Source organism: Cavia porcellus, unplaced genomic scaffold (assembly GCF_034190915.1).
Source record: "Cavia porcellus strain 051 isolate PalLab524CR breed Dunkin Hartley unplaced genomic scaffold, mCavPor4.1 scaffold_24, whole genome shotgun sequence".
Taxonomy (NCBI): domain Eukaryota; kingdom Metazoa; phylum Chordata; class Mammalia; order Rodentia; family Caviidae; genus Cavia; species Cavia porcellus.
In genome coordinates, this window is record NW_026947507.1 from 41,055,704 (window position 1) to 41,083,469 (window position 27,766).

General features: G+C 44.0%; 1 protein-coding gene across 12 annotated transcripts; it reads right to left on the reverse strand.

Moving 5' to 3' along the window:
- Nucleotides 1-2,935: 2,935 nt before the first annotated feature.
- Nucleotides 2,936-27,766, reverse strand: LOC134472736 (beta-defensin 1). Of its 12 annotated transcripts, none has more exons than XM_063234935.1 (6): nucleotides 27,340-27,766; nucleotides 24,472-24,605; nucleotides 21,982-22,073; nucleotides 7,508-7,760; nucleotides 3,825-3,968; nucleotides 2,936-3,175 (listed from the first exon to the last, which is right to left on the reverse strand). In XM_063234935.1, the coding sequence occupies exons 4-6, from the start codon at nucleotides 7,623-7,625 to the stop codon at nucleotides 3,030-3,032; spliced, it is 408 nt and encodes a 135-aa protein (XP_063091005.1). In that variant the 5' UTR covers nucleotides 7,626-7,760; nucleotides 21,982-22,073; nucleotides 24,472-24,605; nucleotides 27,340-27,766; the 3' UTR covers nucleotides 2,936-3,029. The 12 variants fall into 12 exon arrangements, with proteins under 12 accessions (XP_063091005.1, XP_063091008.1, XP_063091006.1 ...); XM_063234938.1 differs by having other exon boundaries at nucleotides 3,825-6,426; XM_063234936.1 differs by having other exon boundaries at nucleotides 7,508-19,815.

The window sequence follows — 27,766 nt, forward strand, 5'->3', positions numbered from 1 at the left end:
GTGTGTTTTGGGTTTTTGAGACTTGTTTTCCAACTCAGTAAAAGAACTGTGTTGAGTAACTGGGTGGAGTACTCCATAAATTTCAGAAGCCCACATTGAATGACACTGTTGTTTACCTCCTTAATTACTTTGGTGTTTTGCCTCATTACCACAAAAAAATGTGCCGACATGTCCATATTAAGGATTTTGAAGTTTTGTTGATACTAAATACAAACAGTACAAATTTAAACTAAATACAAATTTAGTGTTTATTTGTGCTTTTGGTGACTTAAGCACTTTCCATCAGTAAAAATACCCCCCTCGCCACTATCCTTGGAAACATTCTTTACTCTAAAGTCTAATTTGGTTTACAGTCAACTATTCAATACAGTCAATTCTGTCCTCACTAATATATTTATATGCACCTCTATTCATATTTCCCTTTTTCCTTCTTTAACCTACCTTTGTGCTCAAGGTTGACACACTGTGATGTTTTCATAGACAGCCTGCATTTAGGTCTCACTTTACACTGACTGGATGCCTTCCCTGCCTTTCTGGAGCTGCTGGATTGTGGACCGTGCGCTCTCTCTGTCCTACAGGGTCAAACTTCTCACAGATACTTTTCTTACTGCCCGAATGCTGTAGGCAGGTTTCCTGATGAAGCCTTTCTTTAACTTGTCTTTGTTGTTGCTGTCAGAAAAATGTTGTTACCTTCATTTCTGAGATACATTCTTGCTGGAATGGAGTCCCAGGTTGGTGAGCCTTCTTTACACAGATTCTGAGGGGCTTGTTCAACTCCTCCTTCTGGTCTTCCCTGTGCAGTGTGCCTTTTCTCAGCCTGCTTTTTATCACTGATGTTAAGTAGTTTGACTTTATATGCTTGGTGTGGCTTTTGTTTATTTTGTTGGATTAATTTTAGATGTTAAATCTACACCAAATTTGGAAAATAATATGTTTTTATTTCCTTGGCTGTTTCTCCATTTTTCCCTCCTAAGGCTTTCTTTCTTTCCATCCTACACGCACGTGTATGTGAGACTGCTTGAGGTTTCTGTCACTGTTAATTTAGTTTAGACTTTCTTGGGTCTTTCTTTGCTTTATTCATTCCTTTTTGTATTAGTAGAGGCGTGGGTTTGCAGCTCTTCATTAACATCTACTCTGAATCCATTTCAGCCTGTATTTTTCAGATTTTATTTTTCATACCAAGAACTTTCATTAGGTCTTTAAATCCTTCATCTCTTTTCTCATTATGAACAGCCTTTCCTTTCAGCCTTGTGTAAAACTGGTGCTCACTCCTGTGTACCCCTTTTGGCTAACTCTGTTATCTCTGGCTTCCCCAGGTGTTTCGCTGGATGACTTTGACAAGTTATACCTCACTCCCCGCCTCTTCACATGCTGATAGGTTTTTACTGCACTCAGTACCTAGAAAGTCTAAACTGGTGAGTGATGCAATTTCCCCTCGAAGAAAGATCGGCTTTATTCTGGCTCACATTTACATTTTGCACAGTCCACTTTGGTCCATTTAAGAAAGGCTTTCAAAGCCTTGTTAGAGTTCCCAGACAGTTTCCTGCAGACTTAAAGAGCAGCACTGAAATATGGTTTCTCAGAAGACTCTGAGGTCTGTTTTGCTGGCAGGGATGCTCACTTTTCTAGCTCTCTGCATGCTCCTGCACTGGATTTCTAACTTCCTTGGGTGCTTTTATTTCCCTCCAACCTTCGGAAGTTTTACCCCAAGCACACTAAGCTCAGAACTGCGCCCAAGGCTGCAGACCCTCCAGCCCCACAGCACTCAACAGCTCTGTCTCCTCCCAGTGCTGCTCCGTCCCAGGAATTCTGCCCAGGAAACCTGGGTGTCTCATGCTGTCTCCATCTCTTCCCGTCTGCTGCACTGCTGGTTGTGTGACTCCTTTCCCCTATGCCTTGTACTGGCACCTGTCCTGCCACAGGTTGGAGCGGTTGTAAGGCTCACGGCAATGCTTTCCTCCTTTCCGCAGTCACAGTCTTGCCCTTGGCCTCATTTCTGAAAGCAACCATTTCACATCTTCTACTTGGTTCTGTCCCTAAGCACTGTCAGAGGGCAGTTCCCAAACACTGAGCCCTTTTTGATGGAACATAAGGGAGGTCCAGACTATTACTTGGGATTTTTTTCTCCTCTTCCCGAGAGCGCACCTGTACTCTCTCACCTGTGGCCTTTTGTCCTGATGCTGTTGTCAGAGAGCACAGACCCATCTCTCTACTAGATAGTTGAATGGCTGTGCACACAAATGGGACGAATGTTCCTCTTGTCAGCAAAAACCTGTTGAGCACCTTCCATGCTCAGGGCACTTTGCTGAGCAGTCCACAAATGACAAGACAAGATCCTTGCTCATAGGCACCTTGAAACCAGGTATGGAGACTAGCAATGGGCAGAAACAAAGCAAAATCTGGAGACAGAGGACTCAAGTCAGAACCCTGTGGCACATCAGGGAGAAGACTGCTCCCACTGGAACACTAGCCACGTTTCCAAAGGGGGAGACCTGAGGCAGCCGTGGGGGGTGGCATGTTAAACTTCAGGCATGAAATGGGAGGTCAAAGCATATGCCAGCTATGAGACCAAGGAAGCAGAAGTGCAGGAGCCAGGCATGCAAAGGGAATGGGGCAGCTGTAGGCTGGCATTTCTCTAAAGAGTGACATGTTCTGAAGGATTTGGAGGGTCTTGAGGGATGCATTAATGTTTTGGGGATCCACAGAGTTGTGATCTCCAGCAGAAGACTGGAAGGTGCACAGCGAAGGAAAGCAAAGGAAGACTTCAGGAGAAAAGGGTGCAGGTGTAGAGTTACAAGTGAGATGCATCCTGGCAATCCTGGGAAAATAAGCTGGGATTAGTTTTGCAGATTCCTGGCGAGATTCTGCTCCATTTGAATGAAAGGGCAGTGGTCAGAGGAGTCTATTTTGGTAGCAATGACCAGAAGAGCCAGGATTATCTTTTTATCAACTTTTTAATTTTTTAGAAAAAATATTTAGTTCATTTTTATCTTAAGAAGGCATCTCCCACTGTCACGTCCACATTTCTTCTATTTCTTTGTTCGGCAGCATTTCCGGCCCTTGAGAGAGCAACGGCCTATCTGCGTCTCCCGTGGAAGGCAGGAAAGGGCAGCACAGCGGCCGCCCCTCACTCTGCAAAAATATCTTTGTACTGCACTTATGAGCCCTCCTTCACCTGCAGTGAAAACAAAACCACATAAGAACATTCTGGAAACAGTACATGGGCTTTGGAATTCCTCAAATAACTCATCTATTGTTTTTCTTTTATCTATTTTTTTTCCTTTTCAGTAAAAATCAAGAGAACAGTCAAGATATGGGTGAGCAACTAATAGACAACACCTCAGTCTCTATAGCTCCGTTCTCAGCCCATGAATGACGTGGGAAGTGGCCTGACCTCTGCGACCTTCGGCAGGGACAGGAGGGGACCCCAGGACACAGTGCTTCTGCCATGCTGCCTCTAACCACTAAACAGTAAAACAGAAATCTGCTGTTCTCAGAATAAATCATTTTCCTATGGGAGTCAAAATTCCATATCACTTTTGTCATGTCCCCTTCATAGTTGTCCTATGAGAAAGAAGTGAAGAGATGGCACTTTTAAATTATTTAGAACAGGACAAAAAAGACAAGCCTGAGGTGATGCCCAGTTCTTCGAGGTGCCCACACCAGCCCCATCTACAGTCAGACCCTATCCAGACATGGACAGCCCTTGGACTAGTTCTAGCACATCACATCTCCCCCACCGGAGCTCCATGAAGAACACACAGGGACTGACTGGAAGATAACATCATCGCTTCTGCCCATCTCTTACTGTTCAGCCATCTTACCTGGAACAGGCATCAAGAACAACAAGAGCACAGCAAACAGGAGGTAATGGATCCTCATAGCCAGCAGCTTGGCGTCAGGATGAGACTGGACTGAATGGCATGCGGGCATAGCCTTTATAAAGAGCTCAGCCGTGGCTGTGATTCCTGTAATATCACAGTGATGACAACACATGGCTTCCTGCTATGTCACACCACTGTCTGTCTCCACAGTGGGCACACCCACTCATCCAGGAGGTGGCTGCACACCTGAACCTGTGGCTCTGCTCTGCCCTCTGGGCACCAGGGGCTTGTCCATATCTGGTCTAGGTCTGGTTGTGGATATAGTTGGAATTGTTTTGGGTGAGACCTGTCTTCTTGTAGAAACAATTCCAGGACTTGTGGATTGGGCCTGACTTGTCTGCAGTCTTATACTTTTAACCTTTTTGTCTCTTCCTAAAAGCCAGGGAGCATCTGAGATCCTCCTAGGAACCAAAGCAGTCAGGCACTGGATGTATTCAGCATGAGGGACCAGAACCAGCTACTGGCTGCTCTATAGACATTCCTCATTTAACGATCTATCCATTTAGTGACTCTTTGGACTTATGACTGAGCCATGCCATTCAGATGTATGGTCATCTTCTTCTTTTTTGGTACAGTTTTGTACATCTTGTTGATAGAGCCTCAGTGTCTCTTTTGAACAGTGTATCTTGTTTACACAATGCTATAATTTTTGCTGATTGTATTGTACAGGGCTGTAGTTTATGTTCTTGTATACATTACAGATTCATGTATAAGAATTATGCAAATAGAAGCAGAATCACAGGTTGGAGTTTGCTTTGACTATTTCTTTGTTCTGAATGTTGTCATGTACATTCTGTATATAATTCCTTACTTAGCCACCAATTCATTTAACTGCTGTGTCTCAGAACAGAACTCCATCCTTGTCCTGGTTAAGCAAGAAATGTCTGTGTTGAACAGCTCTTGCTGGGAGGTCCTTGACCTAAGGCGAGGTGCCAAAGCTAGAGTGAAATGCAGCGTATATTTGTGACAGCCTGAAAGTTACCCAAACTTAAGAATGAAGATTTTTACTTTGCTTCACTATGACGACACATTTCCTGTACTGTCACCTGTTCCCAGAGGACACTTTCCACACCACAAGGGGCTTTGAAAGGCAATGCTAGGCCTTACAGTAGTGCTCTTGACTTATGAGCTTTCAAGGAAGTCCAGGATTCATGTGAAATTCAATGTTTAAAGCACAAATTGCTTTTCTTATACTATTAGACTTAAATGTTAGGGAATCTAATCAGCGGATCCTATTTATTGATTGGCTAATTGATACTAACATCACCATGATGCTGCCTGGCTATTACACTGAGTCAATGCAATCCTAACGGATCTACTGAAGTTCCGGGTGCGTCACTCCTACAGAGGTGTATTCAGGGACCCTGGGGCGCCTAGTGCTTCAGTAAGCAAAGTGCATACCTCCTATAGGTTGGAAACCCGCTCTGCACTCAATGTGGGCTGGGGACCAATGAGGCAAGATAAGAAGCCGAGGAGTCTTGTTTCTTTCCTCAAGAAGCTTCCAAGTGGGTTTAGCCAGGTGAGCAGGGGAGTCAGGAGATGTAGCTTAGCAGTAGAGTGCTTGCCTAGTATGCAGGAAGCCTTGGTTCAATGCTCAGTCACAAAAAAAAAAAAAAAATACAAGACAACCAAAAAGAAAAACCTGAAAAACAGGTACATATAGGGCAGATACTGACTAAGTAGCGTGGTAAGGGTTTAAGCATAAAGCTGCCGGATTTTGCCAAAAAGATGAGTCATGCTGAAGATTTCAACAGGGATTTAGCTCTGTATGTTTAAGAAAACTTTGGAGTTGTAGACATATTTATCTTCTAAAAGTACATCTTAAAATTTATCCTCAGTTCAGAATTGAAGACCAAGAGAGATTTTTTTTTCCTGGAGAAGGACTGTACAGCTCTGCCTCTGCTGCCCTACCACATTCACACTGGTGGAGCCAGACATGTGAGGCTGGGTGTGGTGCAGATTTAAAACCAGCTCCTTGCTCAAGGTATGGGCTCAGCATCACCAGCCGGCTACAGCGCTGCATATGACTCAGTTTTCCACATGGGAAGACAAAAAGACTCCCCAGTGAATCTTTGGTTTACATCTGTTCTTTATGGTAGGCCCTTCTAAGGCAGCACGGCTCTTCATAAGAGGTTCTTGGGGAAAGAAGCGTACTTCACACTGGGTCCTTTGCAAGCTGTTGTTGGCACTTTGTGCTGTGTTCTCTGCTTCCTGCAGTCCTGTGGATGTGTGTCTCCTGGGGACATATGAACTGTCACTGAGGATCTAGAAGATACTGTCTTCTCCTGACTTCCAGTTTAGAGGGTCGCTTCATAGTGAGTGGGCCAGGAAAAGTGTGGGGTTCACTTGGCTGGGTAATTAAGGAATCTGTCTCCCCAGAACCATACAATGTAGACTAATACATGAAGTCACCTTCAGGCAGCACATTTCCTGGGGTCTTTTGCATTTAGCAGGCAGGAACACCCACACACTGAGGGTGCTTTGGCTTCCTGTAGATCCTGCTGAATTTTGAACAATCTATTTGATATTGTGCTCCTGCTGTCTGACAGAGAGAGAGGGAGAGAAGAGAGAGAGAAAGAGAAAGAGAAAGAGAGAGAGTTAGAGAGGGCAACAGGAAGGAAAGGAGAGGGTGTGGAAAGAAGGGACGAGCGCTGAACACAAGGACTCCTGTCTAACCGTGAGTCACAGGACTCAGGATGCATCAGCCCTGATGCGGTGGCTCATGGCAAGCAAGCACGCTGTAGGGGAGCAAGACCATGGAGGAGGGGAAACAGAGGACCAGTTCTGAAAGCAGTGAATTGTCTAGTCTGTCCAAGGCTATGGGCAGATTTCAGACAAGTTTGCTTTTAAATTACTTAATGTTCTAGCCCCACTAGCTATTCCTTAATAAATACTAAAGAGAAGGCCTGAGAAAGACATGCATAAAATTAAGCCAATGAGCCTGGTGGTTACCTGAAAAGAACAAGACAAAAAACCAAACCAAACCAAAAGACCCCACTTTGTGCCAAGGACATTTATGCAATCCACCTGCATCAGTTCGTTAGTATCTCAGGGGCTAGTAACATCCAGGGACCCAGGGTTCTCAGCCATTCTGCCTCTCCATGGCTCTCAGAGCAGCTCAGCATAACCCAGAGGGAAGAGGCTCTTGGCCCAGGGACTACTAAGGTCCTGATTCAGCAGCAGGTAAGGAGCACAGCAGGGCACAGCTCCTCACACCAAGAGGCCCTGAGGCTGGGCTTTGGTCAGTCTCCCTACACTTCTGTTTCTAGTCTTTTCTCAAGAGATCAATAATGAATTTGTGCTTAACATTCTTTTGGATCCTCCTTGAATGGGTCTCCAGACCTTCCATGGCCCCCTTGCTACAGTCATGCTATTGTTCTGCATCGGACTCTCTACTCTCCCCACCCTCCACTGCTAGTGGATTTCCCTCTGGCTCCCACGCACACAAGCAAACACCCAGACACTGCTTAGCTTTGACAAGGAGGAACAAACTGCCCCAGGTGTTCCTTGTCTGTGTTCTGCACCAAATCTGCACAGAGCACTCCTCTCAGGAACTGTCAGATCACTGTTCAGATCCCCTAGGTTTCCCTACTTTACTTCCCTTCAAGACAGCACTGGATTACCTAATAGGCCTGAGAGAGCACTATAAGATGAACAAGGACCATTAGGAGCAGTTTCATGGGACCTGCAGTGGGACCTGCGGGGCTCCAGGAGAGAGGATCTGAGGACCACTGTCTCCATGGGGAGTCCTCAGGCAGAGCCTGCTGTGTGCAGAGCTGGGAGAGAGGGTACCAGTCTGTAAAGGAAGCCTTCAGAGTCACAGAGTCGGTGTTCACATCATGTTCAGACCAGGGCTGGACTCTGGGTGGACACAAGCTGCAAAAGGAAAAAATTATCTCCTGAATCAATGCAGGTTACTATTATTTTTTGGACTTACACGACATGATGATATTTTTTTCACATAAAGTAGAAAAACAGTTAGTTTAAAGAGCACAAGTGTAAGAAGAGATGAAGGTAAGATACATACAGGCCCTGAAAACCAGTGTTTTCTGTCTGGTCTCTGGTGGCCAGTATGTGACTGAGGTTAAAAGGCAGGTAGGGGCACCGAGGAAGAGAGGAGCTGGGAAGGTCCTGGGAATAAAGATGCGCCCAGCAGCCTCCCTGACACAGCATTTACTGCAGCAACCTCAGAATGAGTGCCCCAGGGGCCGGCTTCCTGCTTGGAGGCCCCACATCCAGCAGACCACTGTGCGGCCAGCGGGCCTGTGCTGTACCTCCTGTTGCAGAGGAAGGAACCAGACTCCACGGGGCGTTCCCCGTGTGTCTGAAGTACACATCTGCCAGAGACTGCTGGAAGACACACACCCAGGCTGGGGCTGGAAGCAGGGAAGCCCTGCTCTGGCTGCTTGGGCTCCCTGGTTGTCAGTGAGAATGGGTATAGTGGTGACCGCCTCTCACTGGGTTCTAACGGAAATAGAAGGGAAGGGGGACCAACTCTTGCTGTCAAGTCTCCATGTTTCAGATGCCTTCCCAAGTGTGTGTATTTTCAGTTTCTGGCTTCTTTCATTCTCATTTTAGAGGAACTCTCTGACCCTGGGAACCCTCTTCTCTCTACCACACATACATTCATCTCAGCTCCCTTCTGCTGGCACCTTCAGCTGCTCCACAATAAATTCCGTTCTTTATTGGGGAATAACCTGTCCATGACTCCTTTTTCAAACCACTCTCCTTTCACCCACTATCAAGTTTCTCAAGACAGTGGTTTCTACTTGTGTGGTGCTCTATATTCATGCATATGCCCTTTTCCCTTCAACCCATTGCCGCTAAACTTACTGCTTCCTGGCATCTGTATCAAACCCATCAAGCTCTTACCCTTTAAACTCAATACCCACTCTTTCATCTCTAATCCAAGATTTTTGACTTTAATCACCTGACTTATCTTTGGCATGCTGCGACTTGTAAGAACACTTACAGTCTTGAAAGCTCTCTCTACCTCCATTCAACATCCACTTAAAGTCGTGAACCTCTGCTGTGTGTTAGGACTTTTGGACCTAGTCCTGTATTGGATACAAAAATAAATGCTATTTAGCCTTTGAGTTTTGTGTCCTTCACTATTTCCAACACAAGTGGTGGAAAATCCATAGACAAGGATTTAGTAAAATAACATGAAAAGTGCATAAATTGTACTTTTTCCTGCCTTTCTGATTGCTGTTTTTTATTTATTATGAACTTTTTCTTCTATACCCAAAGTTCTAAATGAGATCAACTTCAAGAACTTAACATTATCATAAAAATGATAATGATAAAATTTTATCCTTTCTCTTTTTCCTCTTCCTCCTTAGTTCTGTGCCTGACACTGTTAAACAATTTGCATGCATATATTTGATTCGAAATGTATGCCAATCAATTTGATAGGTCCTCCTGCATTTCACAGACAAGGCACGTGCTTAGAGGAGGTAGTGTGTGTCGTGCTCTAAGTTTAATGTGAGAATCTTGCTTAATGCCCCTCTTCTGGTTTCACACAGTCCTTAACTCTGCCTCCACACAGCTGCTTCTATCTTTGTTTCTAGGCTGGATTACTGTCTCCCAATTTTCCTGGACGATAATTACATCTACTTGAGTATCATTATGACTTCTGCCACCTTGACAACATCCCGCCTGTCATAGTCATCTCAGCTTATAACTCAATCTTTCTGTTTTTTGTAGCTATCACCTCCAGTTTCCAAAGTGCTTGATGATAGAGACTGGAAATTTCTCTTTGACTTTTCTGTTTTCCATATTGCACAAATATAATCACTTACTAAATCCAGTTTATTACTCTTAGAGTGGTTTGCATAATCTACACAGCCAAGCCCAAGTACCACGTCCTCATCATCTCCATCAGCTTGGCTGAGGGTGATATGTTTTTACTCTGCACTTATGCAAGGCATAGTATGCATCTTGCAAGTTGGAACTTCTTCCAAGCTCCATAATGAATGCCTAATGCTATCATGATTAGTCACCACAATTTTTAATACATGGTATCTTTTTTCCACTTGTTTTCTTATGTTAACACGAAAGCAAATACTGAGCCCTCTGAATTATAGGATCTGAATTATAGGACCTACTAGAAATATTTTTCTACTATGATACTCAGAGCAATTATGATAAAGAAGAAATAATTTCAGAAGAGTAAGGCACAAGAGAGGTGAATGAAAGGCTATACATTTCCTATGACAGTAGAATAAAAACAGAATGGTTTGAGAAGTCCAGTTATCTAGAAGATGAAGTGAAAAGTTGGCAATGATTGGTCATGAAAAAAGGGACTTGGGTGAGAAGAAGCATACTTTGAAGACTGCCTGGCTCTGTCCCTGGGACAGGGTAAGTGCTGGTACTATTAATAGAATTAAAGGGACAGGAAATATGATCTCAAGGGAGACAAGGCCTGAGATACATCACTTTTGAGCAGGTCAGACAAGTTCAAGGACTTGAAGTCTTGGCAGTGATGTGTGTGATGCACAGTCTCCATAATCACACTCAGATAAGCTAGGTGACTGACACTCCTGACTCCTGGGGTTAAAACATGAGCAAGACAGGTTTGCTAAAAATTCACACAAGACCACCCTAAGGACATCGTCCTACCAATCCAGCAGCAATGGTGCAATTCCAAGTAGCATGAAGGGCACAGTGACAGCTTTCTATTTACATTGCTATTCTCTTAACAGCAGACCTTTGAATGCATTTCACATCCAGCCCAATAAAATCTCACCTTACAGCAGCACTTGCTACCTGTTTACATAACCTCCTGGCTGCATGCTTGGGCAAGAGCTGTGAGATACAGGTAGCTCTTATAAAAGAGTCAGGAGGTAGACGTAGCAATGGCCAGGGAACCAGGGTAGGAGAAATGATATATCCAAGGGCAAGGGGCAGAGCTCGAGAGGCAGTGTTTAATGGTTTCTGCCACTATCATTAAGTCAGAACTGATGACTGCAATGAACCTATTGGCCCTGTCTCAGTAGGCAGTGAGGAACAATTTAAGTGTCTTACACATGGTGTTTGGCCTCGATGGAGCTATTATCATAGCTGTCCCTGTAGTTGAAGCTTAATGCATTTTTCCGACAACAAAAGGCATAAAGTTAGTATTATAATCAGTATTTTAAGAATAAGGAAACTGTGGCCAACAGAAGTGAAAGAAATTTTTGTTATTCATATCTGGATCCTAGGCTTATCTGGCTCCCATGTAATTAAGCTAAATAACCAGCCCACCACTTGAGAATGCTATAATTGTAATTACCTTGTGTGGTCATCTTTTTACCGAAAGTTATATGGATGTGGTGTCTGAGCTGAATGACTATGTGAAGAAGAAAGGATAAGACAGGATCTGGGGAACCAAGTTCACATATGGTCCACTGATCCAGACTTGTAACAGACCAACTTTTAGAGGTATACTCCATGCACTGACAGTGCTGGGGCACAAAGAGGAATTTAGTCAAAAACGGAATTTGATATCATTATCTCAATCCTCTCTTCTGTATGCCTCAAAGGGCCTTATGATTGCACCTACCAGTAACCAGCAAATCGCAAATTTCTCCTATAAAGGGTCTGACAGTAAATAAGTTTTAGGTTTCTTTGGCCATGTGATTTCTGTTGCAGCTACTCAATGCTACAAGATATAGTGCAAAAAGCAGCCATAACCCTACATAAACAAATGGCTACAGCTTCGTTCCAGTAAGACTTTGTTTACAAAACCAGGTAGCAGCTGGAGTTAGCCAGTGGCTGTAGCTTGTAGATTCCTGGTGCCTGTTCATGACACAATGGGAGGCCAAGCATGGCCCTGGAGACCCCTGTCTTCTGCTGTGCATGCTTTTGTGTGAGTTGCTTCTTTGGATCATGGACTGGCTACATTGATTCATACTCAGTGATTATAACTTGGCAGAAGTGATGGAATGCTATTTATCAGGTTAGGTCATAACAAGATTATGGGTTCAGTGAGAGAACCAGATTTTGCTTGTTCTCTCACTCTCACTTGCCTGAAGAAAGCTGCCGTGTATTGACCTGCCCTATGGAGAGGCCCACAGAAAAAGGCACATTGGGAGACTGCTAGCTGGTAGCAAGTCTAGCATCCCAATGGATACTGCTGCCAACAGCCACATGAAAGAGGGTATCGGAGGCTCTGACTTTGTACAGCCTCCAGGTGGAACTGCAGCTTTGGTGGAGACTCAACTGCAGCTTCATGGCAGAGACCTTCAGCCAGGGCGTTTCAAGTATCCATGACCCACAGAATGCATGAGGTAACCCATGCTTATTGTTTTCTGCCGCTAAGCATTGGACTAATTTGTTATGCAGCAGTAAATAATTTATATAGGGGGGTGTCATACATAAAACACTGAAAAATTTGGAGAACTGTCTTCTCATCCTAGTTTTATTTTTATTTATTTATTTTTGACAAATTTGCCATGTGAATTTAGACTGTTGAACCAGTCTGGACCTTCCATTTCCTCATTTTCCTAGCAAGGGGATGGGAATCATGGAATTTATTGTAAATACAGGTCTGAGTCTTCACAGTTTCTAAAGGGAGTCAATCTGATTTCTTCATCTAAATCAGAGTGATTAACTGGAAACTCATAGGTACAGTATAGCAAATCAATATAATTTTGATATTAATTGCTGACATCGAAAAGACAAAAGGTTTTACATAAAAATCTACATTTCTGGATTCTTCTGAAAAAATATGACTTGACCACAGGGTCCATGTTTCTGCATAACACCAACACTTACTAAAAATCTTTTGCCTCCTTACATAAATTATGAATCCTTGAGTCCTGAGGCACAGCATCCTGAGTCTTCATTCTCTCTCCCTAGTCACTTAAAGGATACCTGATTTAACTTGGATATCTTCCCTAAAATGGAAAAATGATGGTCTTTTCCACGTGGTTGTGCCTTGGTTCCAAGACATCAGTGTGGGTCCCTATGCCCTGTATGAAATGCTGCTGTAATGCTGCAAAGACCCAGGACTCCCAGCTCAGAGCCTGGGCTCAGAGCCTGGGGTGTGTTCAGTCTGCTGGCTGCACACATGGGCTTTCCTCTCTCCCCTCTCATGTAGAAGGCCCTTTGTCCCTCCGCTGCCTCCACTGGAAAACACAGTCACTTTGCATAGAGACATGCACATGTGCACATGTATATAAATGAACTCGCACCTATGTGAACTCACCACTGCACCCACATAAACACACCCAGAGTTACACAGTTCACTCCAGCACAGGTAGAACTGTGTCTTTTCTCTCTTCCCAACTCTAAAAACCCTTCCCCATCCCCAGCTCTTGCAGGTCCTCCCTGTCCCTCCTCCCAGTGTGATTTATTTTCTAACACCATTCCTAGGAACCCTAGATTCCTCTTCCTTTTCTTTTATCTTCCTTTCTGTTCCCCATCTCTTCCTACAGTAGTGTTGTATACATTTTCCCTATTAAATCATGTTTGTGTTAGGATCTTTATTCTTTTGAGTGCTGTAAATTATTAGCTCCTAAGAATATAGTTTACGTAATGTTCATGGGTACACACACATCTATGTATGTAAGTTGCCATGACTTAAAATTCTTGTTTAGGGAATATTTGTGTTTTGTTACAAGCTTTTCACAAGACAGGTATGGTTTAGAAACTGGACTAGGTGCAAGTTTGTTTCTCTGCTCTAGGAAATGCACTTAGCTCTTCCCATAGAGGGCTACTTATTGTCTACCAGAAAACCACCTGTGAAATTCGGGAAAAAGGAAACCTCTCTCTCTCTCACCAATTATATTTAAGAATATCTTGCCAACAGTCTGAGTTTCAAACCCGCCCCCCCCCCCAGAGGCTGTGTGTCTTAGTCTGTTACATACACCACACCTTCCCCTGAGAAGCTGGGGCTCTAGGATTTCTGGAGCAGGCTCTACTTCTGTGGGATTGGTTTCCTGAGTCCCTCTAATTCCCTGAGTTGTGTCAAGCTGAGTCCTGCATCTAACCAAGAATCATTACCTGGACACTCCTGGGTGAAATCGTCTTCGAATACCGATTTTAACTTTGAAATGACAGGGTTTTGCCTACAAACTTAGCTTTCTTGCATCTGCAAACAGATGTAAGGGTTCAGGGTGCTTCTTCAGCCTGGCACCTTTGCAAGTTAGCAGTGCTCAATTTCCCAGGCTGTTGCTCTGTGTTCCCTGACTGCTCGGGTTCTCCTCGGCCTCACTGTCCTGCTTCTTTTGATGTGGGCCTCTTCTCTTGTGGCACCTGGAGGGCAGCTCCAGACCTCAGCCTGTGCACCACTATGAGCCTCACACAATTGTCCAACAAGGAAATAGGTCTGTAACCCATTAAGTATGCACAAATATTTATTTTTTCCACATTTCAGTCTCCCTTGCGATTTCTCTATTTCCTATTGATACCCCTTTGTGGCTCTCCCCTATCTGTCTCTTTCTCCTCTTTCCATTGATCAGGCTTAGTCCTCTGTGTGGTTTTTATTTTCTCTCTGCTTTGATTTTCTCTTTGTCTCTGTGCTAATGTGTTTTTCATCTCTTGCCCAGTTCTATCTCTGTCTCTCTCCATGTGTGTGTGTGTGTGTGTGTGTGTGTGTGTGTGTGTGTGTGTGTGTTTATGCGTCTGAGTCCTGCTTGCTGGCATCTGAACATTGCCTTCTTCTCCCAGTGGCTCCATGTCACCGGCCTCTCCCTGACTGTCCTCAGTGTCTTGGATCCGCCTGCTGGTGTTCGTGGAGAACGTTTGCCTGCAGGGCACTCTTTCTTTTCTGCCTTGCAGGTGCCACCCCATGATCTTGGGGGCTGATGATGAGACAACAAAGCTGCAAGTGTTTTCTTCAAGGTCAGGAATAAGACAGTTAGGTTGCTCCTATTTTTTGACTATTGTCAAAAATGCTACAGTGAACACAAGTGCAGTTAACCTTTTGAGATAAAGATTTCCGTTCCTTTGATAAATAAAAACCTGATTGCTGAATTACATGTAACACTGTTTCTGATTTGAGGAGAATCATCATACTGCTTTCCACAGTGGCTACAACAAATGTTCCCTCCAACAGAATACCAGGCTTCCTTTCCTGCTACATTCCTGCACACGCGCACACACACACCACGCAAACAGGAGTGAAACAATAGCTAATTGTGTTTTTAGGGAGTTTATTTTTCATTAGTCATGTTTACAGTAAATGCCGATTACTTTTGTCGTGGGCAGTTAGTACACTCAGATAACACACCTTCACTCTATTTTCATTCCCTTTCTCTCCCTCTGCCCTCCGTCTTTCTCTTCATTCCCTTCCTTTCTGAAAAGATCAACCTTTCCACTTCCTATGATCTATATTGTATTGTCATACTTTAGATTTTGGGGTTTCATATAAGCAAAACCACACAATATTTAGGCTTGTGTGTCTGGCTTATTTTATTCAGCATTATGTTCTCAAGGGATATCAATTTTCCTACAAATCACTCAAGTTAATTCTTCTTTATAGCCAAGTAGTACTCCATGGTGCATAACCACATTTTCTTTATCCATTCATCTGTGGATCAATAGATAGTATCTTTGAAATATATGGCCATTATGAACTGTTCTGTTACAAACAACTCAGCTATTCTCCCCTGGTATCTCTTGAAGCAGTTGAAGACATTATGTTACAGTCCTATGCACAGACCACTGTAGTTTTGATTTGTATATCTTTCATGATTATTAACGTTATGTATCTTTTTAAAAATTTACTTGTTGGACATTGTTGTTTCTCCTTTGGAAAAATGCCCTTTCCCTATGTTTTGAAATTTTGCTTGTTCCTTTTTGTTTTGCTGTTGAGTTGTGTGACTTTCTTACATACTTTATGGACATGTGGTTCATGAAAGTTTCTGCCACTCTGTAAGGTGATTTTGTTTCATTTTATTATTACTATTATTATTATTATTATTACAGATTGGCTCATTTTTCTTTTTGCTTCCTGTGCCTTTGGTATCACAGCAAAAGAATCACTGCCAAAACCAGCCCCAAGAAGCTTTCTCCTGTTCTAGGACTTTGTGCTTTCAAGTTGTATTTGTAAGCCATTTGTTTTTGTGTTTATTATTTATGTACATTGAATGGTAAGTGATGAATTTCCTTCTGTACTATGTGGATATGTGATTTTCCTAATGGAATTTATTAAAGAACTTCTCTTTTCTCTATTGTGTGTCCCTAGCACATTGACTAGAGACAAGTTGATGTATAGTGTAGGTTTATTTCTGGACTTTCTAGTTTTTTACATTGATCTAGGTGACATTTTAAAATGCTAATATCCTACAGTTTCATTACTATAGCCTTTTAAAGTGTTTTGATACTGATAGTATAATATCTAGTTTTATTCAACTTTTATTGCTCTAACTATATGGGATTTGGTTTGGTTTCATACAAATTTGAGGATTTATTCCCTATTTCTGTGAAGATTTTAGGGAATTTTGTACAGACTGTATTGAATCTGTGTATTATATTGGGTTCTGTGGAGACTTTTAACAATATGATATTCTAATGTGCATATACAGAGTATATTTCCATGTATTCATCTCATACATTTTTTCATCAATGCTTAATTATTTTTATATTTTTTCCCTCCAGTCTAAATTTATCCCTATTTTGAAAAAAAATTGTGATTAATTTAATGTGATTATTTTCTTGATGTGTTTTAGGATAATTTTTAAACACAACTGAACAGTTCTGTGTTGATCTTGCATCTTGCAACTAATTTTACTTAATTCATGCATTGGATTTTGGCTAGAGTTCTTTGAATTTCATATCTATAAAATCATGTCATTTGCAAACAGAAAACATTTTACATTTTCCTTTATGATTCATGTGACATTAATGTTCATTATCTAAATGTCCTGGCTAGGATTTCCAGGGCTACACTGATAGGTGTCTGAGAGTGCAGTTTTTCACTACTGAATATGATGTCAGGTGTGTGGCCTTTATTCTATTGAGGTATATGCCTTCTCTACTTAATTTGGTGAAATGTTTAAATGGAAGGATATTGAAACCTGTCAATTGATTTTTCTGCTCTTTTTTATGCTTCATCCTGTTACTGTGGAATATTGGATTTATTGATTTACATATGTTGTATCATTGTTGCATCCCAGAAAGAAACAAACATCTCTTGATCACAGTGGTTGATTAGTTTTGTGTGCCATCAGACTCATTTGCTTATATTTTAATGAGGAGCTGTACATCCATGTTGATTAAGGATTCTGGACTGTAATTTTCTTTTCTTCTGTTGTCTTTATCTGACTTTGCTTTCAGGGTAGGGCTTATGTTGGTCTCTTAAGTGACTTTGGAAGCATAATGTGTTTTCATTTTTTTTGGAAGAATTTGAGTAAGATTGACTAGAATTCTTCTGTAAATATTTGGTAGAATTCACCTATGAATCTATCTGCTCTTCCTTTTTTTCTTGAGGGGAGATTTTTTTATCACTCATTAAATGTCTCTACTTTTATATTCAGATTTTTTTTATCATCCAGTTTGGACACATGGTATGACTCTAGGAATTTACCCATTTTTTTCTAGGTTATGCATTATTTTGGTATGATCAAAGGATCATACCAAAGGTGTGTTGGAGGCATTAATGGTAATATCTCCTCTCTCATTTCTGATTTTATTGATGTGAGTCTTCTATTTTTCCCTCATATTGTCTAGTGAAACTTTTTTCAGTTTTATCTTTTCAAAAAATTCTTATTTTTATTCATTTTTTCCTACCATTTCTGTAGATTCCATTTCATCTATTCTGGTTTATACTTCATTACTTTTATCCTGATGATTTTAGGCTTAATTTTTTCTAGTTTGTTTAAAGTTAGGGTACTTATTTGAGGTTTTTTTTTTAATTCTATGAATTTCTTAGTATATTTTTTGCTCCATCCCATAAGTTTTGATATGCTGCTTCCACTTTCATTTGTCTCAAGATATTTTTTTGATTTCTTTTTTGATCTATTGGTTATTCCAGGATGTATTGTTTAATTTCCATGCATTTGTGAAGTTTCCTATTTTGTTCCTGCTATGATTTTTCAGTTTCATACCATTCACTTGGGACAACATAAATAATTTCAATATTAAATTTGTTGAGACTTTTTGGGATCCCATACATGGTCTCTTTTCAGGTATTTAGATGAAAGTGTAGCTTATGTTGTGAATGTGATTTTCTACATATATTTGTTAGGTCTACTTGGTTTATAGTGTAGCTAATGTCTGTTCTGTCTGTTCTTTAGCTTTTTGATCTGATCTATCTAATGTTAAGAGCAGCATTAAGTTCTCCTCCTTTCAGTTTGTTAATATTTGCTTTCTATATTTACAATTGTTACATCAAGGAATCCCTACTGAGAGTATTTGTGTTTTATCAGTACACAGATACCCTCTATGCTTCTTGTTTTTACTTAAAATCCATGTAATCCATGAATTCCCTCCCCCCAATCTTCTCCGTTTAACCTTATCTATCTCTCACAGGCAACATACAATTGAACCTTGTATTTTATCTTCTCAGCCACTTTCTATCTTTTGCTTGAAAAACTTAATCCATTTACATTCTATACAATTATCGATAAGAAAGGACTTTTTCCTGTTATTTTAACTGCTTTTCTTATCTTTTATAGTTCCTTTGTGTTATAGTCTAAAGGTGTCCTCCAATTTCTGTGTGTTGGAAACTTGGACACCATGCAACAACCCTGGGGCTTAGGAGGTCACAGAAGCTCATGAATGGTTTAATGCTGATTGTAGGAGTGGGCTCCTTGTAAAGGGGTGAGTTACACCACCTCTTGCTTTCTTTCTCTTGCCTTCTGTTTAGTCTCCTACCATAGGATGATGCAATAAGAAGACTCCGGCCAGATGTTGATCCCTGGATCTAGAATTTCCAGCTTTCAGAAAGATGAGTCAAATATCTTTGTCCTCCTCATAAACTGTTTTACCTTATCGCAAGTGCAAAATGGAATAAGTTAACTTGATTATAAAGTTAAAGTCCTGAAGAGATGATGATGAATCTGACTTGGAAGTCTTATCTTTGCCCATGAGGCCTTGTGTTCTACATTCTAACATTTAGATCTCTGGGTCTACAGGATAACATCACACCATGGAAAACTTACTCATTAATAGTGACTCAACCTTGATACTAGATATCTTCAAATCAGGTTATCAGTCCTTTAGGGCACTTTATGCATCAATAAGATTTTATTAAATGATATCAGAATATGTTACTTTGGAGGTAGAATGTTATGGGACTAGAAATCTATATCCCTCTACTCCCTCTTTGAAATCCTATTTTTTACATAAGAACAGACAGTGCTATCAGGATTCCTCTGTTATGGAGACAAACTCTTCCAGGAGAAAAACACTGTTCGCTCTGTTTTGAAGGTTCAGATTTCCTCTGCTTGTATCTTTTCATTTCCTAAGGACAACACAGTCATTTAACTATATCCTAATTGGAAGAATGGAGCTTCACACCTTCTGAGACACAAAGAGAGCATGACAATGGGCCCTAATTATCCCAGCAGACCTGAAGTGGGATAAGGAAGAAACAGATGGCACATTATTGAATTATGAGTTGGTAACATACAGGGAAGGGAGGAGTATCTTAGTAATTAGGGAAATACTTCCTCTCTCACTGTGGGGTAAGATTGGGCAATTTTTTCAATCAAACACCTGTCTTGGGGAGTAGCAGGATATTCATCTCACAGGATACGGGCTAAGGAATCACAGCGTGTGCTCATGCTGGTGAGCACAGGTGAAGAAAGTCTCTACCATTCTACACAAAGTGCCTTGGAGGGTTAGACCCTTGGTGTGATATTCTCTGCAGTGAGGTGTCTCTGGACACTCACCACTGTCCTCCTACTGTGCTTGGAAGCTTCTCCAGCCTGTTCAGTTGAGTGCTGTGCCAGGACTGTAGACAGGGACCTCTCAGTGTTGGCATGAGTAAGGCTACCAAGAGCTAGGTGAGAAGAACAAGACATCAGATGGCAGAGAAAGACACTTTGGGGAAGGAAACTGAGGCTGGAGCAAGTAAGACACACTGGGGAAAATGGCTGCTTAAAGGGATTCAGCAAAGAGAGTTTTCTTTTTAGGGGAAATCATAAATTTGCTTAAGTTTGTGCTGCCCTCTGAACAAAAGCAGAAAAATTTCAGTAACATTCTGTTTATACGGGGGTGGTTTAGGGCAGGAGTATTAAGGAGCTTGTGAACATAAGGAAAGAGAGAGGGCTGTCACTATCTTCTGTCAGCTGCTTTGAGGGGGATGTCACCTACTACATATAGGTGACAACAGCAGAGTGCCACAGCCCACAACAGAGGTGCAGTGCTGGGCTGGGCTCAGTGCACACTGCTCAGGAGGGAATGTGACTCTGCTTCAGGTGACTCTGCTTCAGGTGATGTTCTCAGAGCCAATTACACAACAATTACTGTCAGCCATCTTAGTAAGAATAGCTAAGGACCCACACCACCCAGTCTGGCCCCTATAGGGGAATCATGGTGTTTTAGTAATTTTGAAAGCTGCCAAGAAGGTATTAAGAACCACAGGATTAGCGGAAGTGGATTCCTTGAGGGTGAGGGCATTAGTCTGGCTGGAGACACAAAGCTTCATGGACACTGGCCGGAAGAATCTGGGCACCTTTAGGCTCCTCCCAACAACAATACAATGGCAGCAACAGTGAAATGTGAAGATTTTCTAGTTCCTTTGTGTGTGCTCACCTGTGACATGCACCACACCTGAACACACTGTCCTGTGAGTCATCATGATTTGTTATTAGTGGATGGACAAAGGTGGTTTCCAGGAAGACCTGTGCTAGCTCATTTCCTCACTTCCCTCTGCTGGGAAAGCACCAAGCCCACCTCAACCTCATGGGTAACTCTGCCTCATTCCCTGGTTGCCCTTGCACCTTTTGGTCCATTCATAATGAAGTGGTGGTATTTTCCTCACCTGAGCAAAGATAGTCTCTCTAATAGATGCTGTTAGGAAAATTGGCTATGCAGAAGACTGAAACTGGACCCATATCTCTCGCCTATAATAAACTAACATCAAAGTGGACCAAAGAAATGAAACAGAAACAGTTAAAACAAGTCAAACTGGCAAGTAAAATAGGGCAAAATTCTTGAAGTGATAGGCATAGGCAAGGACTTTCTGAACAGCACTCAAACTTCATAGGGAAAATTACTGAGAATCAACAAATGGGATCATATCAGATCACTGGACTTTTCACAACAACAACCAGCAGAGTGAAAAGAAAAATCTACAGAATAGGAGAAATATTTTGCCAGCTATTTTCAGACAGAGGACCAAAATCTACAGTATATGGAGGGCTCTGAAAACTAGGACCCCCAAAGTAAAAAACCCAGTAAAAAACCAGACACTTCACAAAACTACCAATAGCCAATAAATGCATGAAGAAATGCTCAATGTTGCTGGCCATGAGAGAAAGGCAAATTAAAAAAACACTGAGATTTCATCTTACCCCACATCACTAAGAAATCAAATACTAACAAAGGCTAGCAGTGATGCAGGAAAAAGGGAACTTTCTACACTGTTGGTGGGAATGTAAACTACAATAGCCACTATAGTAAGCACAGTGGAGATTCTTCCAAAAATTAAAACTAGAAACTCTATTTAACTCACCAATTCTTTTAGGTATTTTCCTCGAAGAATAGAAGACATCATTTTACAATCACACACACACACACACACAGAGACAGACAGACAGAGACACAGAGAGAGACAGAGACAGGGACAGAGACAGAGACAGAGGCAGAGACAGAGATAATAATAGAGGGAAGGTAGATTGAAAAGAATTGAAATGCGTGGTGTATATGTACCAATTCCAGAACACATAATGTAAACATTAAATACTACTGGTACACACAAACAAAGCCTGTAGCTTCCAGGGTTTCTCCAGCTTGAACAATTTCCCTCATGCCCACATAACACGGCTCTATGATGAATCTGTGGGTCAGCTGTGGCTCCTGTCCCTCTGGAGCCCCTGCTTAGCCTAGCAGTCGGTGCTGCCCTCTTTCTTCACCCCTCATTCCAGGGCTGGGCCAGCTGGAATCCAGGCAGGAAGGACAAGTGCCTCCCTGTACTATGGTGGGGCAGGGTTAATCGTCTTACCAGATGCCAGCCACTGGGCTGGCTCTTAACTTCCAGGCTTCCTTCCTTCTTCCTGCTTCCCTTCCTCTCCTTTCTGTCTTCTTTCTGCAAGTCTAAGACAGGCATGGAGCTAAGTGGTCAAGAGAGAATGACGCATGCAATATAGCTCTGAGTGCTTCAGGAGTCTCCTGAGGGCAGGGCATAGGGGCAGCAGTCATGGGGCTAGGTGGGAGCTGCTGCTCTAAGTGCCAGCTGCTATAGGAGCACAAGAGGGCACCCAACCTGCACAGGGGGCCTCAATGCCAGCTTCCCAGGGAAATTATAGACAAGGGGAATGGGAGGATGCAGCTAAAGGGCGGATGGGACAATGTTCTAGGTACAGGAAAGAGTTTCTTGGAAATAGAAGATAGCATGGAGTTCAGAAATAATTAGGATACTTTGTGCTGACTCACGCTTAACAAGTCAGCAGCTCCAGCAGGGGAGATTTATCAGGAAGTTTCCTGGCACAGGCCTCGGAGCCAAGTCAAGGAGTTCTGTCTAACCACAGGACATCGAGCGACTGCTGTGAGTTTCAGATACCAGTGAGGTGGTCCTCACCTCACTGAGTGCCTGTCGTGCCCAGGGGACTGCTAAGGAAGGACTCGGGAACCCAAGCCTGCATGGCCTGCTGCCTGCTCCGGGCCACAGACCCTGGTCCTGCTTCTTGGTCTTGCTCTTACAGCAAGGCTCTTAGCGCACAGGCAGTTCCTGCCTCTCAAGCTGAGCGCTCCGCTTATCTTGTCCTCTGCAGACCTCCTAGTACCTACTGGCCAGGGGACTCTGCGCTTTTCACCATTTTCCGGTGGGGGGCTCCACCCACTTTGGGACACGCTCTGTGGAGGCTGCTGAGCAGGGCCTGGCCCAGCGGCCTTTCGGTTTTCCTGTCTTCCTCTCCCATCACAGTCACCTCACACCTCCTGTGTCTGCCGCTGTCCACAGAATAATTCTGACCTCGCTCCCTCTCTGCTGCTGCAGTACGCTGCAGACACTTAACACTTTAGGGGGCCCACAGCAGACTTGTCAAAGCGTTTGTGCCTCCACTCCTTTCAGTTTTCAAGTACACAAACGTGTACAACCGTTTCAAACCTCTCCTTGAAAGTTCAAATGACAGAGGAGAGCCTGCTCATATGAATATGGAACGATTTAAACTTAAAATCACTCAGCATCAGCTCCCAATACCCAGGCAATGCTATGGGTGGACTCCCACCCCATCTGGTCAGCTGCCTGTCCACCTCCTCTCTTGCAAGAGAGGGCAAAAGTTCATCTCTTGGTCTTAGGCTGACTCAAAGCAGTAGAAGTCCAACAGCTTTTTTTTTTAGAAATCTAGGAATACTTGAGTCTTGTTAGAAATCCCAAAGCCCTTTCAAGTATTTCCACCAAAAGGAGGAAAAGAATTTCAATCCTTATGTGCTACTTTATTAGCTATGTTGTCTTGAGCTGGATTAACAGTCCATTTCCTCACCTCTGAAATCTAGGTAGTGATACACACCTTGCTGAAGATCACATGTGTAAGGTGAGCAGCACCGTCACTAACATGGCTATGACCACCGTGAGTCACACAATCACTTACTAAGACAGGGAGAGCTGGAAGTCACATTATGTGCCAATGTCTGTATATTATGAGATAGAGAATGTAGCAAAAGGGAAAGAGGGTGAGCCTGGCAGCCCAGCTGGTCTTCCATTGCCTTGCAATGCAATCATATGCAAGTTTCGGGTATGTATACTGTCACACTCAGGGTCTCTTCTGACTCCCTGCAGATTGGAAGAAGCTTCCTCATTCAAAAGCTGTGTCCCTCTGGGGAAGTGACTTTGCATCTCTGAACCTCGGCTGTCTCATGTCTGTGATGAGCATATTCATGCCTCTCCATATAGGTGAGGTAAACACTGGGAGTCTTGAGCACAGTCTCTAGGGCAGACAAAGCGTTTGGTCTGCACTTCTGAGCTAGTACTGTACTCTGCATCTTCAATGTCCCTCCAAGGCCTAAGCATTCAAGGCTTAGATCCCAGGGAGCACTGTGTGAGTGTATGTGTGGGTGGTGGTCTGAGGTCAATGGAGGCCTTCCCAAAAGAACAGGGTCATCTGACAGTGGACTGAAACTTCCCAAAGCCTGGGTTAAAATACACATTTATCTTCTCAGGTATGCTGCTACAGCTATAATAAGCTGACTAACATGGGGCAAAGTTGGGGGTGCCACAAGTGTGCCTGCTCTCCTAGGTCTGCTCTAGAATTCTGTGCCTACACGCTGGACAGACCATGTCTGAGTGCTGTATCACTTGGGCCCAGCTACCATGATGGTCTACGGATCCTCCAGACAGTCCAGTGGGTAGCTGTGGAGTCCACCAAGCCCTGACTGGCCCGTGTATGGGGCAGGTCACTCCTCTGTGAATTCCTGTAACAGCCTCCAGCAGAGTCACACAATAACCACAGGTGACCTCACACAGACACTTAGCATCACTCTGGAGTCAGCCTACCTGGGATCCAGCTGCTCCAGGACTGTCCGGACCTTTGAGGCTGAGTCAGTCTTGCCAGTGTGGTGAGTGCTTGCTCAGGAGTGGCTGAGGGCCATGGCTGAACTTCCTAAATCCAGGGATATTCGTCTCCATGGCTGAGAAATCAATGACCATTTTCACTGAGGTTCTGACAGGAGAATGACTTCGCAATTTCATAGGAAGAATTTTAATATTTGGAGCTGGTCCAGCATCACAGCTAATGTATATGGATGGCCTACGGTCCTCTAAGAGGTTGTTACCAGGGCTTTCTCATTTTCATTTTCTTACCTGCTTATTGCTGCAGAGCCTGAAGAGACAACATGACCTCCAGGTGGGAGATGCCCCACATATGTCTGCTCCTGCCCAGGCCAAAAGGTGAGGAGATAAGAGTTTGGCTTGGAAAGCTTCCCATAGTGTTACCATGCACACCTCCTGCAGAGTACTTCATGTGGATGAGGTAGGAACAAACCACCCTGAGACAGGAGATGGGGCAGTCCGTGCCCCTTCTGTACTGTTTGCCCACATGTGAGGATTCTTTTTTTTTTTTTTTTTCATACTTTTTTTTTTTGTCTTTTTCCTTTTTATCGGTACCAGGGATCGAACTCACGACCACCTGCTTGCAAGGCAGGTGCTTATGCCGCTGAGCTAAACCCCCAGCCCCGAGGATTCTAAGCTGTGGCCACCGTTGTCTGGAGAAGCAGCTGAGTTCCTGGAGTCTGGAGACACTGAGGCTGAATGAGGGATCGATCGGTTCAGGTAGGGGTGGTGAGAAACCTATGCAGGCTCAACTGCAGTGAATCACCATGAATAAACGTGTACTTGTATGGATACGTGTGTATTTGATCAATGAATTACTCTAGACACGGTATTCATTCAAGAGATTCAAGATCACTGAAAACACTCTCCAATCACTTTTATGAGGTCTTATTTGAATTAACATGAGTCAAACATTAGACAACAAAATGCATCACAGTCCACTTCATACTCCTATCATTCGCAGAGGCTTCTATGCATGTGTTATCATCTCAAATTAACCAAGTTTGTGCCCAGACTTCAAGGAGGCATCAGAGGCTGCCTGGGGCTCAGAACTGACGTTTGATTCCCAGTCCCCAATCTTTCCACAGTGCTGTACTTTCTCTGAGGATTGTTTTGTGAAAGCAGGGCTTCATCTCTTTCTCCTCTTCCCTTCCAGAAGCACTTGAGAGGCTAGAGCCCTTGGGTGATAAGGAGATGGACAGGAAGAGGAAGGTGAGGCAGAAAATCACAAAATAAAAAGAGAGGAATTTGGGCTTTTGCTGGTGACAAGCAAAGGACTAAGTTCTGAGGTCCCCTGATGACATCCACTCCTACAGTCAGATTGCAAAGGAGGGCAGCTATGCACTAGATCTGGCCTGGGTTGGTTCATTTACTCTGTCATGTAATTTGTACTTTCTGGTTCACCAGGAAAAGTGTAAATATGACTATTTATGAGAAGCAGACCCTGTCCCTGAGGTTCAAAGTCCAATCTGCATATACGCAATGGCAGCAGAAGGACAAGCCCTATCACAGGGGCACAGCTCTGAGAGAGCAACTGATTCAGCCAAGCAGGGACTGGGTCCCTCAGCAGAGGAAGCAGGCTCCCTGGAGGTGCAGTGAGGCTAATCATACTCACAAGAAACAGCCAGGGGCAGATACCATCATTTGTTCTTAGTATGTGTGGAGTGGATGCAGTCACTCCAATGCTGTGGTTCCTAAGACTGCGTCTTTGCTTTTACTGTCCTCAGATGATGAGTTAAAACAAAACTTACCAGATCAGTTTCTACCTTTTAAAAAACCAGTTTCTCAGGACAGCACAGTGGGTCACCACAAGACCAACCTGGGTCCCTGCCCTTATCTGTGAATTTCCTCCCAGCCACAGGGGTATCTTGGAGCAAGGAAGGGTTGGTAAATTGAGGAGCTGGGCTGAAAACAGAGCCTGGTCACACAAAGCTCAAATAAAGAACAAAGCAAAAGACACAAATAAGCAGGGAGATAAGAGCATTTGAAAACGGGAAGGCGTTCAAGAGATGGGGGTAAAGGGACGTGAAATGATTTAAGGTGTGTGGTGTGCACAGACCAAACACCCACCAAGGGGAAAACAGCATGCTGTGAACACAACTAATAAATAAGCAAGCAAGAAAGAAAGAAAGAGGATCTGGAGACCGAGGGAGGGAGGCAGATGAGGGGAGAAGAGGATTAAAAAAAAAAAAATCAAGCTACATTAAGTACACAACCCACTCATTAGGGTGAATGCAAACTTCACGTAGTGTCTATTAATGAACTATGCATTGGAAAGGCAGTGGCGATGTCGCTCAGTGGAACAGCACTTGCTAACATGTTTGAGACCCAGGGTTCAGTCCCCAGTACTGCCCAATACATCCAAAAAAGAAAACTAAATAAAGCCCCAGGTGTTCCCAAGTTCTGGATCCAGGCACGATGGGTTCAGAATCCAGTCCACCTGGACTGCACCCAGGCTCCAAGCAGACCTAGCCGCGCGCTGCTGCTGGCTGCGTCCGGGCCCCCAGCAAGCAACGCAGCCGAGGCGGTTAGGTCCTGAGAGACACCCTCAAGCGCAGGGAGAGGGTAGGGACGCAGGGATCTGGGAAGAGCCGGGATGCGGAAGGAGTTCGCCGCGGGCGTCCAGGAAGTGAAATTCCGCCCGCGTGCGCCACCTGGCGGTGCCTCCGAGGTCCACGCGCTGCCGCTGGGCCTCGCTTGGGCCTTAGGGGTTCGCTGAGCAGAGCACCACAGGTCCTTTCGGGCCAAGGTCGGGGAGCAGCAGCTGGGGGCTCCCTCATATATCTGGAGAGGGGCCAGGGCCGTAGGACTCACCCGCAAGTTTGGCGGACGCACCTCCTCGGGCGGAATGGCGGCGGAGTCCGGCCGCAGAGAACCCCGCGCGCGCGCGCCCTGGCCGGGCCGCACCGCTGGCCGCGGGAAAAGCTCCGTGGACGCGCCCGCGCTCGGGCCTCAGCGCCCCCACTTTCTACCCGGGATCCGCGCACGCACCCGGGAGCACGGGAGCGCCCCGGCCTGGCCCAGCAGCGTGGACCCGCGGGCACCGCAGAGTGGAACCTGAAGGGCCAGGGATTTTCCTTTTAGAGAGGAACGGCTTCTCCCAACCTCCTTCTGTGAGCGCTAAACACCACCCTCTCCTTCTAGCCTCAGGGAAGCCACAGGACATTGGGTGCAGGCCACAGGGCTAAAGGAGCCCTCCTTTCCAGAAGACTGGGGGGCGGGGGGCGCTGGGAAGCCGGAA

What these genes read in the sequence shown, in the direction of transcription:
- LOC134472736 (XM_063234937.1), bottom strand. Translation starts at nt 7,625, where the DNA reads ATGGAGACAGTGGTCCTCAGATCCTCTCTCCTGGAGCCCCGCAGGTCC. An exon ending in TGCTCTCTCAGGCCTATTAG is followed by an intron (nt 3,969 to 7,507) that starts GTAATCCAGTGC and finishes GTGATATTACAG; the next exon opens with GAATCACAGCCACGGCTGAG. An exon ending in GTTCTTGATGCCTGTTCCAG is followed by an intron (nt 3,176 to 3,824) that starts GTAAGATGGCTG and finishes TTTTCACTGCAG; the next exon opens with GTGAAGGAGGGCTCATAAGT.